Source organism: Rhinolophus hipposideros (assembly GCF_964194185.1).
Source record: "Rhinolophus hipposideros genome assembly, chromosome: X".
Lineage (NCBI taxonomy): Eukaryota > Metazoa > Chordata > Mammalia > Chiroptera > Rhinolophidae > Rhinolophus > Rhinolophus hipposideros.
This window is the reverse complement of record NC_138046.1, coordinates 92,189,535-92,213,238: the sequence shown is the minus strand read 5'-3', so window position 1 is coordinate 92,213,238 and position 23,704 is coordinate 92,189,535. Positions and strand designations below refer to the sequence as shown.

Here is a 23,704-nt window from a genome sequence, read left to right as displayed (position 1 = left end):
TTATGTCAGTCAATATCTGTTTTATATATTTAGGTGCTCCTATGCTGCGTGCATAGATGTTTACTAGGGTTATAGCCTCTTGTCAGGTCTATCCCTTTATTATTATATAGTGCCCATCTTTGTCTTTTAATATGTTCTTCATTTTAAAGTCTATTTTGTCAGATATAAGTATTGCAACTCTAGCTTTTTTCTCATTTCCATTTGCATGAAATGTCTTACTCCAACCCTTCACTTTCAGCCTGTGTGTATCTTTTGATCTGAGGTTAGTCTCTTGTATACAGAATATACAAGGGTCTTGCTTTCTTATCCACTCAGCCACCCTATGTCTCTTGATTGGAGCATTTAATTCGTTTACATTTAAAGTGATTATTTATATGTACATAGTTATTGCCATTTTTAAATTTGTAGTTAGATTTTTTTCCATCTTTCTTCTATTTACAGGAATCCTTTTAGTATTTCTTGCAATGCTGGCTTGGTGGTAATAAGTTCTTTTAGCTTATTCTTTTCTGGGAAGCTCTTTATCTCTCCATCAACTTTAAATGATAGCTTTGCTGGATAAAGCAATCTAGTTTGTAGGCCTTTGTTTTCCATCACTTTGAGTATCTCCTGCCACTCCCTCCTGGCCTTCAACGTTTCTGTAGAAAAGTCATTTGATAATCTTATGGGAGTTCCCTTATATGTAACCCTCTGTCTTTCTCTTGCTGCTTTTAGGATTCTCTCTTTATCGTTAAGCTTTGCCATTTTAACTATAATGTGTCTTGGTGTGGACCTGTTTGGGTTTATCCTGGTTGGAACTCTCTGTACTTCCTGGTCTTGTATGTTGGTTTCCTTCATCAGGTTAGGGAAGTTTTCGGACATTATTACTTCAAATATTTTCTCAATCTCTTGCTTCCTCTCTTCACCTTCTGTTATTGCTATGATGCGCATGTTGTTGTGCTTGATGTTATCCCAGAGGTCTCTTAAACCATCTTCATTGTTTTATATTCTTTTTTCTTTCTGTTGTTCTGTTTGGCTGATCTCTGCTAACTTGTCTTTTAAGTTGCTGATTCGAACATCTGGTTCATCTAACCTGTTCTTAATTCCTTTAAGTGAGTTCTTTATTTCGGTGATTGTGTTCTTTATTTCTAACTGGTTTTTCGTTATGATTTCTACATCCTTCTTTATTCGTCTCTAAGCTCCTTAAACATTCTTATCATCAGTGTTCTGAACTCTGTCTCTGATAGTTTGGTTAACTCTGTTTCATTTGGTTCCACTTCTGGATGTTTCTTCTGTTCTTTTATTTGGGACATGTTTCTTTGTTTCCCCATTCTGGCTGAATCTCTGTGTTTGCTTCAATGTATTAGGTAGATCCGCTAGAGTTCTTAGTTCTTGCTGGGTTATCTTATGTAGTATGTGTCCTTTATATTTGATTTGCACTACTTCTTTCTTCTCCTTTGTGTGTGCTCCAAATGTGACTCTTGTGTATATTGTCCTGTTAAATAAGATCTTTAATTGCTTTTTGCTTGTGAGTAGGTGGGGTTAACTCCTAGGATGACTAGTTGTGAGACTTGACTCTGCCCACCACAGTGTGTTCTGCTGCGCGAGGGTTGACCACTTAAATGTGGTTTGGCCCCTGTGGGCTCTTGTGCCTGTAGAGAATTCCTTCTGGGTGTGTTACTTGTAGGTCAAACCCGGTAGTACTCTGGTTTGGTCTGGAGTTGGCCTCTGGCTATGTTGAATCTTGTGACTCTTAAGCTGGGCCCTGGTAGGGCAATTTGAGAACAAAGCAAATCACCAAGCACAACAACAACAACTACAAAGAAAAAATCAAATACATTCACATGTAAAAAGAACCGACAACCCCCACTCAACACAGGCAAAGATATCAAAGATATAAAGACAAAACAAAACAAAATGAAAAGCAGCTCCAATGTTGGCTTAAGCCCACCACGTATTCTCCAGGTTGTCCTGTGCTTTACCAAAGTGTCCTTTGCATATTGTGCAGGCAGAGCCAGTCACCTGGTGCCCAGAGTGATGTTGGGAATGTAGATTTAGATGCGTGGGGCTGACGGGACTGGATGGTAGTTTTTACAAAGTCAGTGCAGTTTCTGCCCTTCCCTGCACATATGTGCACTGAGAGTAGCACTACCAGCCCTGTGTCCAGTTTTCCTGAGTCTTAGGGCTCTTTTTCCGTGTGTGTGTGTGTGTGTGTGTGTGTGTGTGTGTGTGTGTGTGGCAGGCGGGAGATTTCTGAGCTGCTGAAAGCCCAGAGCTGAATCTGCTGCCTGCTACTGATCCCTGGGAGTGCCTCCGCAGTTGTAACTGCCCTGCCCTAGGCAGGCCAGAAAAAGTGGTGGCTGGGGGTGGAAGAGTTCTTCTCTCCTAGTCCATCAAAAATCATACTCTTCCCAGCTTCTTCCCTGGGTCAGAGCTGCATGTCAGTCTTCCCAGAGCCTGAGCACTAAGGCTCCTCTGTAATCTGACACTACTCTTCAGTTCAGGGACCAGTTTAAGTCTCTGGAAGGGTGGGGGTAAGATTGGAAAGTCAGGACGAGGGTCCCAGGTATGGAGTTTGTGTCCTTTGTCCGGCCTAGGGCCCAACTGGAGTTCTCAGCTGAGGTTATTGCCTCAAAAGCTGGATATGCTGCCCCCCCAGCGGAAGAGATCAGCTGTGGGATGCAGATAAAGAGCCCACCTCCTGGCTTTTGTGTTCTCTGTTCCATCCTGGGATCCTCTGCGTCTCTGCAGCTGCGGATGCTGGCCGCATTTCCACTGTGGCAGATGCGGGCCACATCCCCACAACCAGCCATAGATGCTGGCCACATCTCCACTCCTCTCCCTTCCCTCTTCCCCTGCTTGCCCAATTTGCCCACCTTCAAGTAATCCTTGAATGAGTCTCTTAGCTGTTCTGCATGATGAGCAGAGAGTCCTTTGTGTTATAGATGTTCCGTTTGTGATAAGATCCGGAGGAGAACTCAAAAAGTGTGCCCCACTGTTGCCATTACTATGACGTCACTCTATTTTTATTTTTTTTCAATGCCTAGGCTCCAGTAGAGGGATGGTGACTCCGGAGGCATTGGAGGCGTACGAGGGACAGACTGAGGCATGTGGATTTGAGGCAGGGCTGGAAAACAGTCACCATTTTCCCTGTGTGGGTTCTCTTCCCCCGCAGCTGGCCCTACTGTATTTTTATTAATGTTTTAGTAATTATTATCATAATTCTTTTTGATGCTCAAATTGTTTCAATTTTATTAGCCAAATTACTTATGGCAAAAAAAAAAGTACCCTCTGATTGGTAAATAGCATCTAGACTGGTTGAAACTATAAATCAATTATAAATACTTAATGCAAATGTCATAATTTTGGGTTGCCCCAAGTGTGGTGACTGTTACAATTGGGTGTGTCTCGTATGAGGGACCATGGAAACTGTGCCTGTGTAACAATTACAAAAGTTATTGGCTCCTATGGGGCATAAGGCTGCTACTCCAAGGTAGGTTCCACACTTGTCTGATGTAAAACTTGTTCCCTTGTACCTGAATTACCAGTTGGGGAAACAAAGAGAATGGCTGAAGTACTGCTATTTGGACTGCTCTCCGATCAGCTGCGGTAAGGATGCACATGGAAGATAAACACTGCCCTGCTGGCAAGCTGTATCTCTCTGAGCAGACTGATGTCAAATGTGGCCCATGGAGATTTTGTGAGTCTGAAGTTTACTTGAACCCACAAAGACCCCTAATGGGAACTGTACTATTTTAAAAAGAACAGTCAGAGAAATCTCACTCCCATCCCTATGCATAGCATCCCATTCTCACACATTTCCCCATATTTTTCCTCATATAAATTTACAAACACACACACTTAAAGGTTATATATATATATTATATATAAAACATATATATAATATATATAATAAATATATTATATATAATCTTTATGTGTGTGTGTTTGTAATTTTATATATATATTTGTATATATATATACATATATATATATATAAATTGATTTTATCTTTCATACCTTGATTTTATCACTTATATTCTGGAAATAACTCATATCAGTTCATAAAGATCATCTTCATTTTTTTTAATTAAAGTTTATTTGGGTGACAATTGTTAGTAAAGTTACATAGATTTCAAGTGTACAATTCTGTAATACATCATCTATATATCACATTGTGTGTTCACCACCCAGAGTCAGTTCTCCTTCCATCACCATATATTTGATCCTATTTACCCTCATCTACCACCCCTCTCCCCCCTTACCCTCCTGTAACTACTAAAGTATTGTCTATGTCTATCAGTTTTTGTTTCATTGTTTGTTTGTCTTATTCCTTTTTTGCTTTCAGTTTTATATCCCCCATGTCAGTGAAATCATATGGTTGTTGACTTTTTGTCTGACTTGTTTCACTTACCATAATAATCTTCTGCACAGCAAAAGAAACCATCAACAAAATGAAGAGGCAATCAACTGAATGTGAGATTTTTGCAAACAATCCCTCTGATAAGGGGCTAATATCCAAGATATATAAGGAATTCATACAACTCAACAACAAAAAAACAAACAATCCAATTAAAAAATGGGCAGAGGACCTGAATAGACATTTCTTCAAAGAGGCCATGTAGATGGCCAATAGACATATGAAAAGATGCTCAACATCACTAATAATCAGAAAAATGCAAATAAAAACCGCAATGAGATATCACCTCACACCAGTTAGAATGGCTATCATCAACAAGACAAATAATAACAAGTGTTGGAGAGGCTGTGGTGAAAAACGAACCCTCATACACTGTTGGTGGGAATGCAGACTGGTTCAGCTGCTATGGAAGGCAGTGTGGAGGTTCCTCAAAATATTAAGAATAAAATTACCATATGACCCAGCAATCCCTCTCCTGGGTTTCTACAGCAAAAATCTGAAAACATTTATCCATAAAAATGCATGTGCTCCAATGTTCATTGCAGTTTTGTTTATGGTGGCCAAGACATGGAAACAACCAAAGAGTCCTTTGATAGATGATTGGATAAAGAATATGTGGTACATATACACAATGGAATACTACTCATTCTTTTTTAATAGCTGCATAGTATTTCATTGTGTAGTCATATCAATGTTTATGCAACCAGTTTCCTATGGATGGGCATGTAAATTGCTTTGAATAATTTGCTATTAAAATAATTCTTCAATAAATAACACTGTGCATATGTTTTTCCTGTTTTTGGAAGTGTCATTAGGGTGATTTCCTTAAAGTAGGACTACTGGGTCAATGCATAAGTGATTTTGTTAGATATTACCAATTTCCTCTACACGGGGGTTGTAGCATTCTGCACTTGAGCTAGCAGTATACGAGAGTACAATACATGTCTGCTAAGTAGAGAATTTCAAAAACAGTTCTTGTCCCCAGAAAATGCATAAAGCTAGGTTTCTGTGAAAAAGAATTAGGAAGTCACAGGAGAAAATACACTGAGACATACACGGAGTAAATGAAAAGTAAGTTGGATGAAATAAGGATTTAAAGTTTAAAAATAAAAAATAAAAAAACTGAACTGAAGTGGCACAGTCAAAATCTGCAGTAGAAGCAGTAAGAAAAGAATTAGAACTGCAAACAATTAAATCAGTAATATGAAGGCTAAATTTAATTACCTCTCTCAGAATTCATAAGAAAAGGACAAAGATGATACAGGACAAAGAATAATGTTCTAATAACATAATTATAGGTTTTTCTCAGGAAGAAACCATTTGCAACAGACACAATACTACAAGTTAGAGTAGAAGAAAACTGTCCTAGCATGGGAATTAATAAAAACACAAAATTAAAAATCCACAAATCAAAAGAGTTTATGCATACATGCATGCCTGAACATGAGCGTGCACTTACACATAGACTCATATTATCCACGTAAAAATGGTTTAATTTCAGGGACAAATAAAACAATTTCCTGTAAGTATTCTGGAAATAAAGACATCTTTTTAAAAGATGTTAAATGAAACTGTCAAATACAAATTTTCTAAATTAATGTTTAGGAATAATTATCATCCCAATTAAATTAACCAAGACAGTTTTTAATTTATAAAATGATTCTAAAATTCATTTAAATATATAAGATTATATTAATGGAAAGAATATATTAGAATATCATAAATTATTTGTAAATACGAGTATTGAGAAGAGACTAGTCGTTCCATCTGGGAAAGTCTACTATAAAGCAACAATAAATAAATCAATGTGGTATTGATGACAAAGTGGCAAGAATAAACAGGTCACTAGTCTGAGGGTACTGCACCATTACAATTCCTTATGCACAGAAGAGACAGTCCAAAATCAGATCTCAATATTTATGTTATATGAGAAAAATAAATCTGTGGAGAATGGAAGGATTTTTCAATAGACAGTTTTGTTATGATTAACTATTTGGGTTTGTGTGGAGGTATCTATTTAGATCCTCACCCTACAGAAAACATAACAAAATACATATGAGTAAATTTGGATTAAATAATTAAATTTAAAAATATTAAACCATAAAAAAACATAAGACAGATTTTATTCTTCCAGTCTCTAAGTTTAAAACAATGGAAGAAACTACTAAAGAATAGGTATAAGCACATAAACTTACAATTTCTGTATATCTAAAATGCCATAAATAATGCTAAAATATAATTGGAATAAATTATTTGCAGTAAAAATACCAAACAAGGGATTAATATCTTATCATTAAAGCATTTACAGAAATCAACAACAGAAAGGCATAAACTGATCATTCACAACGGAAGAAAATGAAATGGGTAATAAATATATGAGAAAAGTGTTTCATCTGTAATCAAGCAAATGTTGATTAGAATAGCAATGCCATACTTATTTTTCACCTTTGAAGTTAAGAAAGGTGAAAAAGTTAATTTGCTTAATGTTGGAGTGGGAGCAGTAAGAACACAGCCATTCTTAGACACCGCTAATGACGTATAAATTTGTGTGATCTCCTGGGCAAGTACTGTAATTTGGTAATTTCAAAGAGCTTTAAAAATTTTCCTACTTTTTTTACCCCATAATTCTATTTTTAGAATTATATCATAAGGGAATTCTAAAAAATATGTATAATATTTTTTGCACAAAAATGTTCAACCCTATGTTATGTGTTATACTAAAAAATGGAAAGTATTAAATGCTTAATGTTAGAGGACACTGGTTAAGTAAATTACAGTCCATGACATGAATATAATGTAGTCATGTGAGTATGTATTGTGTAACTGTCTAAGTATTTTATATTTATTTGCTCATTGAACTCTCACTACAATGGTACTAGATATCTTTCCCTGGCCTTTCCAGGCGCACCCACCACTCTTTAGCCTGTTCTGTCCACTGAAGATTGACTTGTATGGACTGCATCAACAGGCTCCCTTGCCTTCTGGCTTCTGGTTGAGGTAGGTCAATGGAGAGGACCAGCAGGAGATTGGAGAGAGGGAGGAGAGGGAAGTTTGGTATTCATTTGTCCTGGCTCCCTCTCTGTGGGTTTCCTGTGGGCTGATTGCCTCTCTGAACTGAAGGCCCCAGCTTGTGTCAGGCAGCCTTTTCCAAAAAAAAAAAATTGTCGCCAGGTTCTGATTACTGCTCTCTGCCCTACAGTGTTGCTTTCCTACTGTCACTAGTCTGGAGGTACTGCATAATTACAATTCCTTGTAGTTTCTCTCCATCTTGCCCACATCTTTTAAAATACTTTCTTTATGATAACTCACTTCAAATGATCTAAAGTTTGTTGTTTCCTGCAGGAACCCTCACAACTTATGAGATTCTACGATTGAGGAAGACAGTCACAGAGAAGTTAAATAATTTGCCCCATGTCACATAAGAGAGGAAATAATACTTGTAGGATATGTCACAATTACTTCTTTATTTATCTATTTTAAAATAACATTGTTTTTATTACAAAAGACATGCAAAATATACAATAAAAGCAAGTAAAATGAAGAAAGTACTCATATTTCTACCCATCTATTGCATCCATTATTTATTTAATAAGATTCCCACATTTTTATCTCCATTCAAAGTCCTGCTTTGAGTCTCAGGTTTTATGTTCAACTGCCTATTCTATAACCTTCATCGGGATGTCTCAAAGGCCCTTGAAACTCAACATGTCCAGAACCATGCTCATGGTCTTCCAAATCCTAGCCACAACTAAATCTTATTAATTTTACATGTAAATGTCTCTAATATGTCCACATCTCTCCAGCTCCACTGCTGCCACTCACCTTAGTCCAAGACACCATCACCTCTTTCTTTGACAAATTCCAAACTTTGGTTTTTCTGTATCTATCTACTTTTGTCCCCTTCAACTCATTATTCATACAGCCCGCAGATAGACCTTTTCTAAATGCAATCTAGACATATTGCTCCTTGCTTAAAATCTTTCAGTGGCTTCCATTGCTTTAGACTACAGACTGAGGATCTTTCTTTGGCCCAGTTGACCTCAGCTGCTTTGTCTCTGGCTTCTCCCATTGCTACAGCTCCACTGGCTGGCTTTCAGCCACTCCAATCAACTGTGATTCTATCTATCACTTGGCCTTTGCCCACATCGTTCCTTCTTTCTGGAACATTTTTACACTGTCCCTCCCAAAGTTAACTTCCAGAATGGTCAGGACAACCTAACACTTTCTTATCACTATAGACGTTGCCAATATATCACTGATCAGAGTTTGGATTGGCAATCAAGTATGTGATTGTCTATTTCCTCTACTAGCTCCTCTAGTGATTGTATGATCAGTGAAGATCTCCAACTGTCTTATGTCACCTGTATATCCTCAGTGCCTTGCTCTGTGCCTAGCACATTGTATGAAATCAAATATTTGAAGGAAAAGAAATGAAAACAACAGGAATAAGGAGAAATTTGGACAGGATCATATTTGAAAGGGTTGAATTGTTTATATCTATTATTTCCTCTTGCTTCACTCCAAAGTCTAACAAGATAAAAATGATACCAGTTTAGTCATAAGTCTCAACTACTTTTCTAGAAAGTAAAAGCTATTAAAACTGGATAAAGAAAAGACTAAATCTATATTTCCTTAGTTTCTTCAACAAGATATTGTTTTATACAGAATGGGGTGAGGGGTAGTCCGGAGAAATGTTTATAGGTGGGAGCGGATACAAGTCAAGTTTCTAGAGTTCTCATTATTTACTTTGAATTCGTGTCATAATTATATCTATTTTTGAGTGTTTAGTGACGACAAATTCAGCTCTAGTAGGATAAAGTGGAAATTTAAGGGATAAAACTAGCAAGACAAGAGGCTGGCTGCACACTAAAATATATGCACTATATAGCTCTCTTTTCAGTAGGATGGGGAACCATGTGTTTTGTTTCTGCACCTTAGCCATCCCTTGACCTTCGCTTTTAAATTGCAGGTCTAACATTAGTCTGTGATAGCTGAGTTCTCAATTTTCTCGCCTACTTGTTTAGATTTTGGTTAAGCACCTCAGCTTGAAAAACCCCATAGAAAACCAGTAATTGCCGTCTCCCCCAAGTGACAGTTACAACCTCACCCCGCCCCCTCCCTAGGGAGGGCACGCGGCTGCGCGGCCCTCACCCGGCCCTTGTGACGTCACAAACGAGCCAAACCAAGTCGGTGGCGGTCCTGCGACCCTGCGAGTCAGGTTCACTTCCTTCAAGTACCCACTTCCTTAAGTCCACCCCAGTCTAGTCTCCTTTTAGTTAAAGAGTAAGAATAAACTTGAAGTCCCCAAACAGCCACGCCCACATTCTCGCCCGGCCACCACCACATTCTCGCCAGGCCACCGCCACCCCCCCACCCCACCCCCTCGTGGCTTCGCCCGGCCCCATGGCAACTGGGGTTGCGAAAGCGGCTCACAAGCGCCCGGCAGGCAGACGGGGAAGACGGAGCCAGGCCTCAACAGCGCCGGGTCTCCCCGCCCATGAGTGGGCCAGCCTCCCAGGGCGGGCCTTCGAGAGTGCGAATCTAGGACAGCCAGGCCCCAAAAGCCGGGGCCTAGGAGGAGGAGCTGAGGAGAGCAGAAAGTCACCTCCAACCCCGCCCCGCGCACTCCTAAACTATGAGTTCACATAACTCCGCTGCCTCCTTGGGCAGCGGCAGCCGCCGCGGCGGTGGCAGCGGGAGTGTGGGAGAGGAAGAGCAAGCGCCTGAAGCTGGGGCCTTCGCAGCCCAGATCCCGGACCCAGCCTCCACCTTGGGCGCGGCCCCGTCCTCTGTGTCCGGGTCGAACATCCATTCTGAGTCGCGGACCACCTCTCATCTGTTTTCCAGCCACCAGGTGAACACTTCCACACCCGATGCAGCCGACTTCTGGAACAACAGCGCGCCCTCCCATCTCAGTTCCAGTCCTGACCCGAGAATTGAAAACGACTACGACATTGGCTTCTGGGGCTTTGCCGCCTACGGTCTGACCGACTGGATCCCGGAGGCTGTCACCCAGTCGAGCACCTCAGAGGGAGCCGCCCCCAAGTCCAACCTAGACACCGACAACCCCCGGGTATCAGTACCAGAACCTTCTACATCCAATAACACCCTCCGAGAGTCGGTACAAGGATCCATCCAGCCTTTGATGCCCGGCTTCCTCAGAGTATCGGTACCACCAACACCTCTTACACCCAGTAACACTCCCGATCTGCCAGTACATGGGTTCGCCCCGCCCTCAGTGCCCAGCTCCTCCCTGGGTTCGTTCCAAGTACTTCCTACACCAAATAACACCCGCCAGGTGTCATTAGAAGGGTCCACCCAGCTCCCAACGACCAGCTCCCCCTGGGTACCCATAAGAAGATCTGTCCCTCTCTCCAATTCCTCCCTATCACCGGTATCCGGGTATCCCCGGTCCTCAGCGTTCAGCTCCTCCCGGAGTTCAGTACAAGAATCTGTGACGCTCTTGAGCTCCCCACGAGTGCCGGTACAGCGGTCCCCCCTGACCTCAGTGCGCAGCTCCCCCCGGAGTTCAGTACAAGAATTTGTCACGTTCTCGAACTCCTCCCTAGAGTCAATACAGGGGTCCCCTCCACCCTCAGTGCTCAGCTCCCAGAGTTCGGTACAAGGATCTGTCACGTTCTATGGCTCTTCCCAAGGGTCGGTACAAGAGTCCGCCCCACCCTCAGTGCCCAACTCCCTCCCGGGTTCGGTACAAAGACCTCTTATGGGTACGAACTCCTCCCGAGTGTTGGCACAAGGGTCCACCCAGCCCTCAGTGCCAGGTACCCTTCGAATATTGGTGGAAGGATCAACTCCGCCTCCGGACTCCCCCAGAGTATCAATACAAGGGTCCGCTCCGCCCTCAATGCCGGGCTCCGCCCGGCTACGGGTAGAAAAGTCGGCTCCGCCCCTGGGCTCCCCTCAAGAGTCGGTAGAAGAGTCCGCCTCGCCCTTGGCCAGCCTCTCTCCTTTACCCACCCCGGGAGAGATTGTCAACCAGAGCATGGCGAGTCGGGAGAAGGCGAGTGTCGAGAGCCACATGTTCGACGTAGTCGTGATAGGAGGCGGCATCTCAGGTTAGTGTGAACCTTAGCGGTAACCTCAGGGCTTCTGAGGGCCCCTGCTGGCCCCGTGGTGGGGGATTTGCAGCAGCACCCTGGCGTTTGGGGGTGGTCTATCTCCTGCATTGGAGAGTTCAACAGTGGCCAGCACTGCCGGGCAAGGCAGGAATGGGGGTTGGGCCAGCTTTGCTGGTGGTGTGAACTGGGGGAGGCAGGAACAATAATTTATTACTACTACTAAATGTTAACATTTAATTAGCTCTTGCTGTGCAGTTATATTTAGCACTTGATATTGATTTTCTCAATCCTCAGCAGTCCTGTGAGGTGGGTAATATATTCACCCCCATTTTTCAAAACCAAGAAACTGAGGTCTGGAGAGTTCCGGGTCAAATCACCTAGCCGGGAAGTGGCTAAATGATTTTCTCCCATTTAAGACTCTCACTTCTAATTTCTGAGATGGCTGCTTTGCCTCACTAATTTCAAGTCCTCATGCCCTAAACCAGCAAAGGACATCAGTACACGGATTTTTGTAGTATTGAGGTAGTAATACTGTTATTCCAGTGCTGCTCTTTTTAAAAGCACTTTTCCTTAGAAAATTTGGTAAGTGACAAGGAAGGAGGAAGAATCTAAGGAAAACGTTAAAATATATGGTGACAGATGGAAACTAGACTTTTGGTGGTGAGCATGCTATAATGTATACAGATATCAAATTATAATGTTGTATACCCGTAACTTATATAATGTTATTAACCTATCTTACCTGAATTTAAAAGAAAAAAAAACAATAGATAAAGAGAGAGGGGTGGGCTCTTAGTTTTAACCTATTCCCGCTGTTTTTTAAGAACTTGTGGGAAGGTATAGGACATTAATTGCTCAAAGGAAATCCCTTTGTGAAGCAGGGGGCAAGTGTAGCTCAGCAAATGCCCTGTCATGTCCTTTAATAAGAACTCCCACCCCCTGAATCTTGTCCTGTGTTGAGCCAGCTGGTGAGCCTGGGTTCCCCAGGTCTTGGCTGGGGTTTGTAGTTGACCAATGGAGTGTGCATGAGGCTTTTCAATATCTTCCTGGAAACCTCATCATGACTGATATATTAAATTGTCACTTATGTTGTCATAACTGGTAAAAATGTTTAAAATTTACAAATTGTGTTTCAGCCCTAGCTAGAATCCCACACTAATCTGTCCATGACCAAGGAGGGTGTTAATTTCTGAAGTGTACCTGCAGGATCTGATTTAGAAAGAGGGAGAAAGAAGGTGGAAGGGAGTAAGTAGGGTGGCCCCACAGTAGCCCTTTTTATGTATAATCCTTTTGAGGAGACTGCACATGCTTACAAATTAATTTTGGGTGAAGATAGCTTTTGACTTGACCTGTTGAGAATAAACAGTCTCGGTATGGGTTAACAACTCACGGATGAAGACCTGACACACATTGGGTTGTTTAGTAAAGCTTGTGAAAATCTATTGGCAGTGTGTACCATGCTCTTTTGCTATATATACTATCTATAAATGTAAGTGTTAAGGATAAGTAATCTCAAATTGATTGTTCTATACTATCTGAATTTTATTAAGTTTCCTTTCACTCAGCTGATTTATTTTGTTGCTGTTGAACAAATTTATGTTAATTGGATACATGCAATATTTTTGGCATTTTCCAACAAAGATGCCTTTAATAAGAAAGGAAAGAGTAAAATAATTAAATATCTGAGAATAAACAGTCTTAATTGTCAGGGAAGTGACTGGCATAAGCTGTTGCTTTGACAACTCCAGCCAGTGCCGGCAAAAACATGCATGTATGTTGGAGCATCAGAGGAAAGCAGAGCCTGGTGGAGATAAGAAAAAGAAGTATTTCCCTTGTTTACATTCAATCATTCATTCATTCAACAAACACTTGTTGAGTGCCTGCAATGAAGTGGATTGGTGTTTCCAAAAACCTAGAAACAACACATTTATGGATCACTGGAAAATAAATATGGTATGTGTTGTGTAAATTGATTTGGAGTTCTGCCTCCTATCTCCATACCATCCATATTTTACAATTCAGGGTTCTTTCTGGGATTTTATTCTTGTCTTTTTCTTGTTCTGTGCACCACTATTTCTTTAGGATAGTTTTGTCTTTAATTTTTCCTTGCCTTATTACCTGCTCTTTCTCCCTTTCCACACTTTACTACAAATTCTTGGTGGTGAACAGAGGTGGATTCACCATGCAGCTGATGATCCTTATGCTTTTTGGTCCCTCTCTCAGTTTTAAAGGCTTCTGGATGTTTCAGTCCCTTTTGGTTCTCATTCTAACTAAATAACCAGTGTCATACTGAATCTTGTACCTGTAATTTTGCATTCTGGTTTCTTAAAGGGTGCACCCAAATTCTATAAGCTTCAGGCCCCTCAAAACTTGGATCTGTCCATGGTTGCTGTTATTTATTAATTTGTTGATTTCCATTTGGGGGAAGTAAAGGGCATTTCTTGCATAGGAGTTGACACTCCTATTCCAGAAGCCAGCTTCTAGTCCATCGATGGCTTCCTCTGATACTGTCTTTATCCTTCAGATTTGAGTGATTTTGACACCAAAACTGACCAGAAACATTGCCTTATGGGGATGGTGCCTTCCCAGATGGCCACAGATGCAAGTCTGACTCTGGATAAACCCTGCACACAGACTGGGTGTTTCATGAGCAGATGAGAGGCATTACTTCCCAAGGATTCTTGAGAACTCAGAAACACGTCATCTTTGTCTGTGTTTAGCAGTATCCCATGAGTTACTTAATAGTCCCTGTATCAGTTTTAAATGGTTTTGGATGTTTCTTATAAATTTTGTTAGGACTTGCACATTTTAATATGTTACCCACAAACTTACATGGCCAATACTTAGCATCTGCCGTATTATTCCTGTTATATAACAAACTAGTTCACAAAAGAGCACAAATTCTAAACAACATTCCTCAAAATTAGTTCCATATTAACAAAATTATCTTTCATTTTGTATAACTATTTTTGACTGCACAAAGAATACAAACATCTTAATGTATCTCTCTTTTGTCATTATGATACATAAAATAGTATAGCTCGCTATCACAAAATCTCTTTTTCTGTTCACTGACCAATTAAATAGTTCTATATACTACATGTCAGTAGTTGAGAGGAGAAAAAACCCTGTTCATTTGTAAGTAACATAATGGTGTCTTTTACATGCTCTGACCCTTATCCATTATCCATTATCTATCATCATCAAGTCCTTTTTGAAACTCTTTTCATGTTTTCTGTAACACTATTATATCCTAAATTTTTATCACACACTGATTGCTCCTTTTCTATTCCTTTCATTGTGCCCATATTCTTGTGAACTTCTAGTTTTGAAATGGCCTTGAGGTTCAGCTGTTCATCACCGTTGTGCTCTTACGCATTCTCTCCCTCTCTCATTTTCAGCTTTCCTTTATCTATAGAAAGCTCTTATGTCTCTAATTTGAATCCTTTACTTTCTCTAAACTCCTGTCCCATAGTTTATCTGCTCCTGGATATTTCACACTTAAATGTCTTGTTCTTACTTCATATTGAACACATCCAAAAACCTCCTTGCCCTCCAACCTAGCTTCTCTTCCTTACTTCCTTGACTGTCTTCTTGGCATGACCATCATTTCTATGATTTTTGACACATCCTTTTCTACAACTTCTATGCCCAGTCAATAGATCCTTCTAACTCCTCTTTGGGGCTCTTTTCTTCTCCATTCCCAGTGACTCCCCTGTCCCCAGGACCGAACGTTGACCCCTTCAGCTCACTAGATTATGACTTTCTTCCCAGTGTCTCCCCTTTACTTTGGGCTCTCCCTTAACGTTCATCCTGCAGTGTTCTCCCAGACTTGATTTTTTAAACACGTCTTTCATCACCTTACTCTTCTGCCCAGGATCTCCAATGGTCTATTACCAGCTGCTGAAGTTTCCCTCCACACCACCAATTATCTGGCCCCACTTTGTTGGACAAGTAGCACTTCCCACTTTCCCCAACACTGACTTGAGCTTTAGTCACACTGCTCCCTTGTCAGTGATATACTAGGTTTATTTTGTCCCTCCATTCCTTTCCTGTTTTTGTTTTTCTTAACACAAAAGTGCTTTTCTCCGACCATTTACATCTTATCTATTCTTTAATACGTTATTAAAGATCCTTTATTTGATCACTCTGGCTCCTCTTGATTTTTCTCTCTTGTAGATCTTGTAATCTATCTACCAATTCACACTTATTTTGTCTCTATTTCTGTTAGTTTAACAGTTCAATCGCTGAATTTAAATGCTAATTCTTACTCATGGGCTGACACAAATGTAACAAATGACAGAAACCCAGTGGCCTAAGATTTTAAAATCTGCCCTTAACTGAAAATTTCTGAGTTGACTCTCTTTAGGGAGAGAGAAAAAAAGTGTACCTCCAGGTGACACTGCATACTTCAGATTCTTTGGGCCAGAGGGATTTTTAAATGGCAGTCTAGTCCAATCACCTAAGATTTTAATCCTCTCCACAGCATCTCCTTAGTGATTATCTGGCTGTAGCTTTGAACACATCTAGGGAAGGGGAATGCTCTATCCCTCAAAGCAGCTCATTATGAGCAGAGGTGGCTCTGGTGCTTGGACTCAATCAAGCATTTTGGGAGCCTCTACCATATGCCAAGCACTGTCTAGATCATGGGAAAAGAGGCCCTGTCTTCTTGCAAGAAAGTAATCAAGTGGGAAAATAATTGATATTAATACAGTGAGAAAAATATCAATTTATGAATATGAGCAAAGTGCTGGGACCTTGAGAAGTAAGTAGGGCTTTAACAGGTAAGTAGGACTTTAAGAGTGTATAAAAAAGACATACCAAACAGGAGAGACTGGAGGAATACAGATATAGAGTCATGAGGCTGTGAGCCATACATGAGCAGTGTTTCATTGAAGCCAATGGCAAGAGTTCCAGGGAAGGAAAATAGTTGCCTACTGTGCCTCTAGCGATCCTGGTAGCCATTGAGGTGAGTCCAGTGTGCCACATCTGCCCATGGTTTTTGTGCCTGGGTGAGTTGTGAAGGGTTAGCAAGTGCACAGTGAAAACACTTTAGCCATGACACTAGACAGTCCTTGCTAATTAGAGTTTTATCATGTTTTCTTGAAATTAAGTTCCAAGTGTCATGTAGAGATATTTCCGAATAGTGTCTCAGCAGTACAGAACTCCCCTATATTTTTATCCACGTGCTGAGCTCCACTAAAAGAAATGAGAGCATGAGCGGCCTTGAACTCGGTGCTGTATCAAATCAGCAGGATTTGAATCTGTCATGAGACGCAAAAGCCATTTTGCAAGAAGATTGACTAATAATATTTTGAATTTCAACAATTATGTCCACAACATACCACAATTTCCCTTTTTGTTAAAATACTTCACTCTGAGGAAGCATTTCTGCTAAGAGCATTTTAACCCAGAATTTGGCAGCACATATTTGTGGTTTTGTAGTGATTAAGAAATGCTTACATTAAAAAAATGCTGCTTATTTTTGATGTCTTAGTTATTTAGATATTCTTGAGATTCAATGCAGGCTGAGCTTTAACTTGGTGCCTTTTAGGATACTTCTCTGTGCCTATTTTATATTTTTTTCTCAAAAATAAAGTAAGATACTTTATAAACTTTTTTATGTTGATCACAGAATACAAGAATTACATTTATTTGGGTTCTGATTTTTTGATATCTTCATAGTTTAATTAACTTTGGGGTTTATCTGACATTTAATGGGCAGTATTAGCATTTTGCCAATACTAGTTGATTTGTCTATATACATAATCATCAGCTAATGTGAAAAGTATATTTAGCAATAGATGTAAAGTATAATTGTATTAGAATAACTATAGTATAATTGGATCCCAGAGACCAATTATTGAAAAAAAGAAATGTGGAAGCCTGTTATTGGAGAATATTAGGTAATACAGTTGTTGTGTAGGCATGACAGACATTTACATATGACAAATCTTGCCAGTATTTGGATTCAGGTGTACCCAGAAAGACTGAAGTTATATTGTAGGTTTATATCACATACAGCGGTTTACAATAGTGTAGACATCCAATCACTACTTGTTTGAAGACTATGCTTGCATGTATATGAAATGGATAGATTTCATAATGACAGTTACTTTTCATTTTAACTTTGATTACAGCTGCATAAAATGAATCAAAAGAAGGTTAGTTACATTTTTAAATGTAAAGTCTGAGACAAGATGGTTATTAGGACTGTTTCGTTTTTTTATTTTCAAAAATATTTTATAGTTTCACCAGCAATTTGTATTTTCCTTGGATTCTCTATTCCTTATTATGTTGTCATCTAACATTATAAAATCTTTGAACCACAGTTTTGTCATCTTGTAAAATTAGAGATTGTATTAAGTTCAATATGACATATCTTCCAGTATATTTTTCAGTAATTAGTTGGCTTCCTAAAGGTCTGTCTCTTCAGCTTTCTCTTTCAGACCCCACCCCCTCAACATTTTTTTCTTCCATGTTGTAGTCTGACATTCTACACTAACTTAAATCAGCATCTGGATCTTTCTTACAAGTGCTTATTCATACTTTGTCCATGGCTCCTCTGAGACTTAGTTAAAAGCCCTTTTCTAGTTCTTGCTAGGCCAGAATCATTAAAACCCTACTTTGTAGCAATATTAATCGATTGATTAGATAACAGTGTCAATAAGAACATAAAAACCAGATAATAAGCTTTGGGAGTTGACTTACATACTAACCATGTTCAAGGGTCACAGAATTGCAACCTCTAAGAGCTCAACAGGACCAAAATGGAGATTCACAGGGGTGAAGTGAATTATCACATGCCACAAAATTGTTAGCAGCATAATTTGACCTTGGACCCCTAAAATATTGACAGACAAGACAGTGCTCCTTCTATACCCTGCCTCACTGGGCTTGCTCTATAGGCTCATTCATAGAACTGCAGTAGACTTTATTGTTGCTTTACTTTGAGGCTTGATGCTCTAAAACCTAGGGACAGTTGTTTCACAGTAATTTATATTTTAGAATATATTACATGTAATGTTTCTGCTTCATGAACATTTAAATTAAAAATACGGTGCACCCTGTTAGGTCAAATGACTTTCATATAAAGAATGTATTTCCTTTTTGAAAAGTCATTCCTAGTGTGTTTACGATAATGTGTAGTGATTGTTTGAATAGTTTAGATCAGTGGTTCCTAAACTTTGGATCCAAGGTCCCTTTGAATAGCTGATGAAAGATATTGGACCTTTTCACCAAAAATATGCATAATTTATGCATAGATTTTTTTTCCTGCACCAGGCCAACATCCGATGTTATGGAAACCTCTTCAGTGTCACTGCCTTTATAGTGTAAATATTTTGGGCTCATGCTAAGACTTTACTGAAGTGATGAAAAATAAGAATTAAAAGGATTTATTACATTATTAGACAGTTACTAATGAATTTGTAAATAGACAGTGATAAAAAGTCAAGATATCTTGGCTGAAAAGTAAGGCACCTGCATTTCTTACATTAAGACCATGGTCAATAGAACAGTGAACCTGACGTGGTTTGAAAATAAATCATTTGGGGAGAAAACATTGGTGAAGAAAATGGAAGGCTATGGTGGTTGACATGATTTTTTTTTTTCAGTAGTTTTCTAAGATTTGTATTTGCATATCTCACATATTGAAGTGAAGCCATTGAAGTTAAATACAGCCATGCACTGCTTAATGAGGGAATGTGTTCTGAGAAATACATCATTAGGCGATTTCATCATTGTGCAAATATCAGAGTGCATTTAAACAAACCTAGACGGCATAGCCTACTACACCCCTAGGCTCTATGGTAAACCACCATCGTATATGCCATTTGTCATTAACTGAAATGTTATTATACTATGCATGTCTATATACGTTTCTAATTTAATAAACATGTGTAATTAAGTTATAAAGATCACTGGCAATTGAAGCATTTGACAAAATTCAGACCCGAATGTTTAAGTTCTCTAGTTTATTTGTCAATTCATTTGTCTCTCCAGTGACTGTGTGAAACATTGGACCCCTCTTATGTAGTGGTGGTTACAACTATGAGCCTGAAGTGCTCTTGGTGCTTGAGGTTGGTTCAGGGGTTCAGTGGTGACACAGAAAATGGAGCAGGAAATGAATGACAAGGAAAAGATTTCATGGAGGAAGTAATGCTTGACAGAAGTACTGTGGATTTTGGATAAATTTGGAAATGTAACAAAGACCTTTAAAGTAACCATTTCCAGATCAAACGAGTTCACTTTGAGCTGTGGTTTAGAGACTTTTTTGCATGTTTTCCTTTCTTCATTCATTTGTTCATTCATTTAATAAATATTTCTTGATTGGGTGGTCACTATGTGCCTTGAGCAAAATTTATGGTTTTTGCTCTGTTTTCCTGCTTCGGGAATATTGCTTCTAAAACTTCAGTATGAGCTGATGTTTGACTCTACTTTATATTGTCCTCAGAGTATTCAGTCCAAGAGTCCAAACGTGCAGTTACGTAAGAATTCTGTTGGCCAGATACCACTTCACTGAATAATAGATAATTAACTTTAAAAATTTAATGTGTGATGTATACTATACACATTACTAGGTAGTGACAGATGTCAAAGTTGAAGAACATGTCACTTTTAGGAATAAACAAGAAGAATTAGGAGAGTCAGCAGAGCATAAGCCAAGACTACGTTAAAGCTTTGCTTCAATACTCCTAGCTTGTGCTCTAGGCATTGTTCACCTGAGACCCTGCCCAGGGGAGTTTATTAATACAGTAAATATTTGAACAATCTTATAAGAGATTAAATCAGCTTTCCCAAAGTGTGTTTTGAGGTATAGTTTTTTGTTTGTTTGTTTGTTTGTTTGTTTTTATGGTAAAGAGTAGAGAAATGTTGTGTTAAACTGGTCTCTTCACTGTAGGACTTATCAGGGCCTTTAATATGTCATTATGCACCACACACTGGGAGAAATAGCGTAAGATGTCCCAACCTCCATGAATATTGATACTTTTCCCTGCAGCATCTTGAGGACTAGGTTTCCATAAAACATTTTGAAACCTACTGCTTTAAACCACAGTGCAACTTAGTGTGCAGAATCTGAGGACAGTGGTGTGGAGCGCCCTTGGTGTATTTTAAGTTTCAATGAAAGAATGGGGTGAATGATGAATTAAGGGATAATTGCATTCCATAACTTGGGTGAGATCCATTTATCTAAAGTGAAGATGAATGCTGAACAATAATCAAATAAATTAGGACTGTCTAGACAACCAGTCTGTCTAATTCAGGGCAAATTGAAGTTAATTGTTAGCTTTCATCTATTTATCATTTGAGACAACACTGTCTTTGAGCTTATCAAAGGAATTCGAAGATTTGGCATTTTCAAAAGCAGAGAATTGTTTTAGAAAGGAAGCACAAAATACAGCTGAATGTTGGGATAGATAGAATAGCTGTATGTATCAGACAAACGTGTGTGTATATTGATATTCTCTGTTCTTTTGATAAAAAGTGCGATACTGGTTCAAAAACCAGAAAATGTACTAGTAGTATTTAGAATCTGCTGACTATTAGTATTTATAATGTGCCAGGTAGCAATGTGTGCTAAGAAGAAAAGTAAGACAGGGTAACAGGGACACAGTATGGCAGGTGATTATATCACTTGTCTATATTGACAGTAGGGTCACCGGACATTTTTTGTCAGGAATACACTGTATTTCAAGGTTTGTTCTAGTGAAGAAGATGAGACTCTAGAGCATTTGTTGTAGAAGGAAAAACAGATATTAAACTGGAAAGGGTCACACGAGCAAAATGGACCAATTTCTTTCTTTCTTTCTGTTTTTTTTCCTGAAATACAGTATTGTGAATATGCTTAAAGAGGTAAGGTAAAGGAAAGGCCGTTGGTTCAGGGATAAATGTGAAGCTAGGTTCCACAGTGACAGGATACTTGATAGGACCATTTCCTTGAAAGCTTCATTGCAGATATTATTAACTCCTTCTCCAGGTACACTGTGTGGATTAAGTCATTTCCTGTACCATTTCTATGGGGACAATAACCATCTCAGGACACTGGAAACACTGCAGAGTCTGGGGGTATACAGTTTCCATGGGCAGTGGCTTTAAGAAGCTAGAGCTTGGTTTGAGATTGCCATGGCAACCCCAAAGCTGGCTGCATGCATCTCACCCAGGTTCTCCTGATCTAATAACTAGGATTACCATTGTCTGAACTCTCAAACGAGGTGTGCTTTTAGCAGACTTGCTTTTTTCTTAAAGCTCCCTAATAAATCCATTAATCTATTTTATTTTGGTCTCTGTGAAACCCAAATCATTGAAGAGAGAGAAATCAGGAGAGGAATTGTATTGTTTTAAACTCATCATCCCTATTTAAATTGCAAAATTATCAAAGATTTCCCTTACCATGATCCGCTATTTTCCTGTTTTCAGGTTTTTGCATTTTGAATGCTGTCAGACTCTTTATCCCACACTACCTACATAATAGCCTCGAAATAACAATACCAATACTAGCACCAATGAAATGATTACTGAACAATGTGTTTATGGTTCTTTTTTGTCTTTTGGGTATATACTATGAAAAGTGAACTATCAAATTACTAGGCTTAAAAATCACTTAGAATATTTCCTCTCCTCAACCACTTGTATACATATTTTGATATCATTTGTATCATTTTACTAATTTTATCCCATGTGTCATTATTATTTCTCTTTAACCCTTATATTATAACTAATGTTTTTTTTCTCCTTGAAATGTGTTTATCTCAGTAGTCCGCTTCATTTTTTTTTGTATTAAGAATATAAAGATAACTAGGTATGAAATAGCATTAGAAGTACAGAAAATGTAGATTTAAAAATAAGTGTACACACATACATTTCCTTATTCTGAGCTGACGGGACCTAGAAGCAATGACATCCCAGTAGCAATGGGCACACCTAGAGCCCTGATCTTAGTTTCTAATACTATTCTCCAATTAAAGGAACCAAGCTATTGGAGAAATAGCTGATTCTAGGGCTAGGGCAGAGAAAGACAAGAAGAGGCTGGAACATCTTGCAATACCAGAAATTAAGGAAGTGCTCAAACACACACACGCGCGCACACACACACGCACACTCACACTCATACACTGCACAATGATAGGTGCATGTCAAAGAAACACAGGAGCCAATTAAAAGAGCTCCCAGAGACCAAAGCTGGAACAATTTGAGGAACAAAATAAATAATATGGTATTGGATTATAACCCAAAGTATAAAACAACTATTGAGCCCATGCTGATATAAATAAATGACTAAATGAATGAATGAATGAATGAATGAATAAATAAATAAATAAATAAATAAATAAGTAAATAAATAAGTGGGGGAGAAGAGACAAATCTCCTGAGCAGAATTCTGAATAATTTATATCGATACTTCACCCTCAAGGAAGGTGACATAACTCCCCACTTCTTAAGTGTAGGCTGTGCATAGACTTCCTTCCAAAGAGTACAGCATGGAAAGGGGGATAAAAGAGTAGTTTTACACTGGAGAAACCTGGAAAACAGTACCTCAGCCAGGTGTTCAAGATTAACATCCACGATAAGATGATAAGTCACGTGGATAGCATGCACCCTTAATATAAAGTTAATCCACAATATTTTCTCTACTTTTCTGGTATTACCATACTGGTTTAAAATCAATCTTTTATGAAAGCTTTTATTTACAGGTAAAACCTGTTCTCAGCTTTAAACCAATGAATAAAGTGTGAAGCATGGTTCCTACCTTTGGTAACTTTGAATCTAGTGAGGAAAACACGATGTAGCAAGCATGTAATACAGATATTAAACCATAGGAGGTGATTATAGGGAGTTTTTATGTTGAGGAAAGCACAGATATACTGAGTGCTGGTGTAGCCAGGAGAAGTTTCCAGAAAAACATACTCTTCTGTTTATACAATCAGGATTTCTGGAAGAAGTGCACAATAAAGGTTGATTTAGGGATTCAACAAGTCCTCTTAAATATGATTCGATTATCATCCAAAACAAAAAATATATTTTAAAACTTACTACATTGTGTCACCCAACCTTATGATAGATAATAAAAGTACAATAGATAAGGTAATTTATGATAGATTGTAAAATAGGTAGCTCAGTTAATCACAGTGTAATGAGAATTTATTAGAAAGAAAATAACATTAATGGATTATGTACAATGCTCTGAATTCATTTTATGTGTAGACCTGGTTAAGTCTTAGGTGTTTCA

General features: G+C 39.0%; 1 protein-coding gene across 1 annotated transcript in view; it reads left to right on the top strand.

Annotated features, from left to right (window-relative positions):
• Nucleotides 1-9,844: 9,844 nt before the first annotated feature.
• MAOA (monoamine oxidase A) overlaps nt 9,845-23,704 on the top strand; it is a 60,216-nt gene continuing 46,356 nt past the window's right edge. Inside the window, exon 1 of the mRNA XM_081041806.1 lies at nt 9,845-11,472. Coding sequence (XP_080897932.1) covers nt 10,032-11,472 — 1,441 coding nt within the window. The 5' untranslated portion in view covers nt 9,845-10,031. The remainder of the gene's footprint in view (nt 11,473-23,704) is intronic.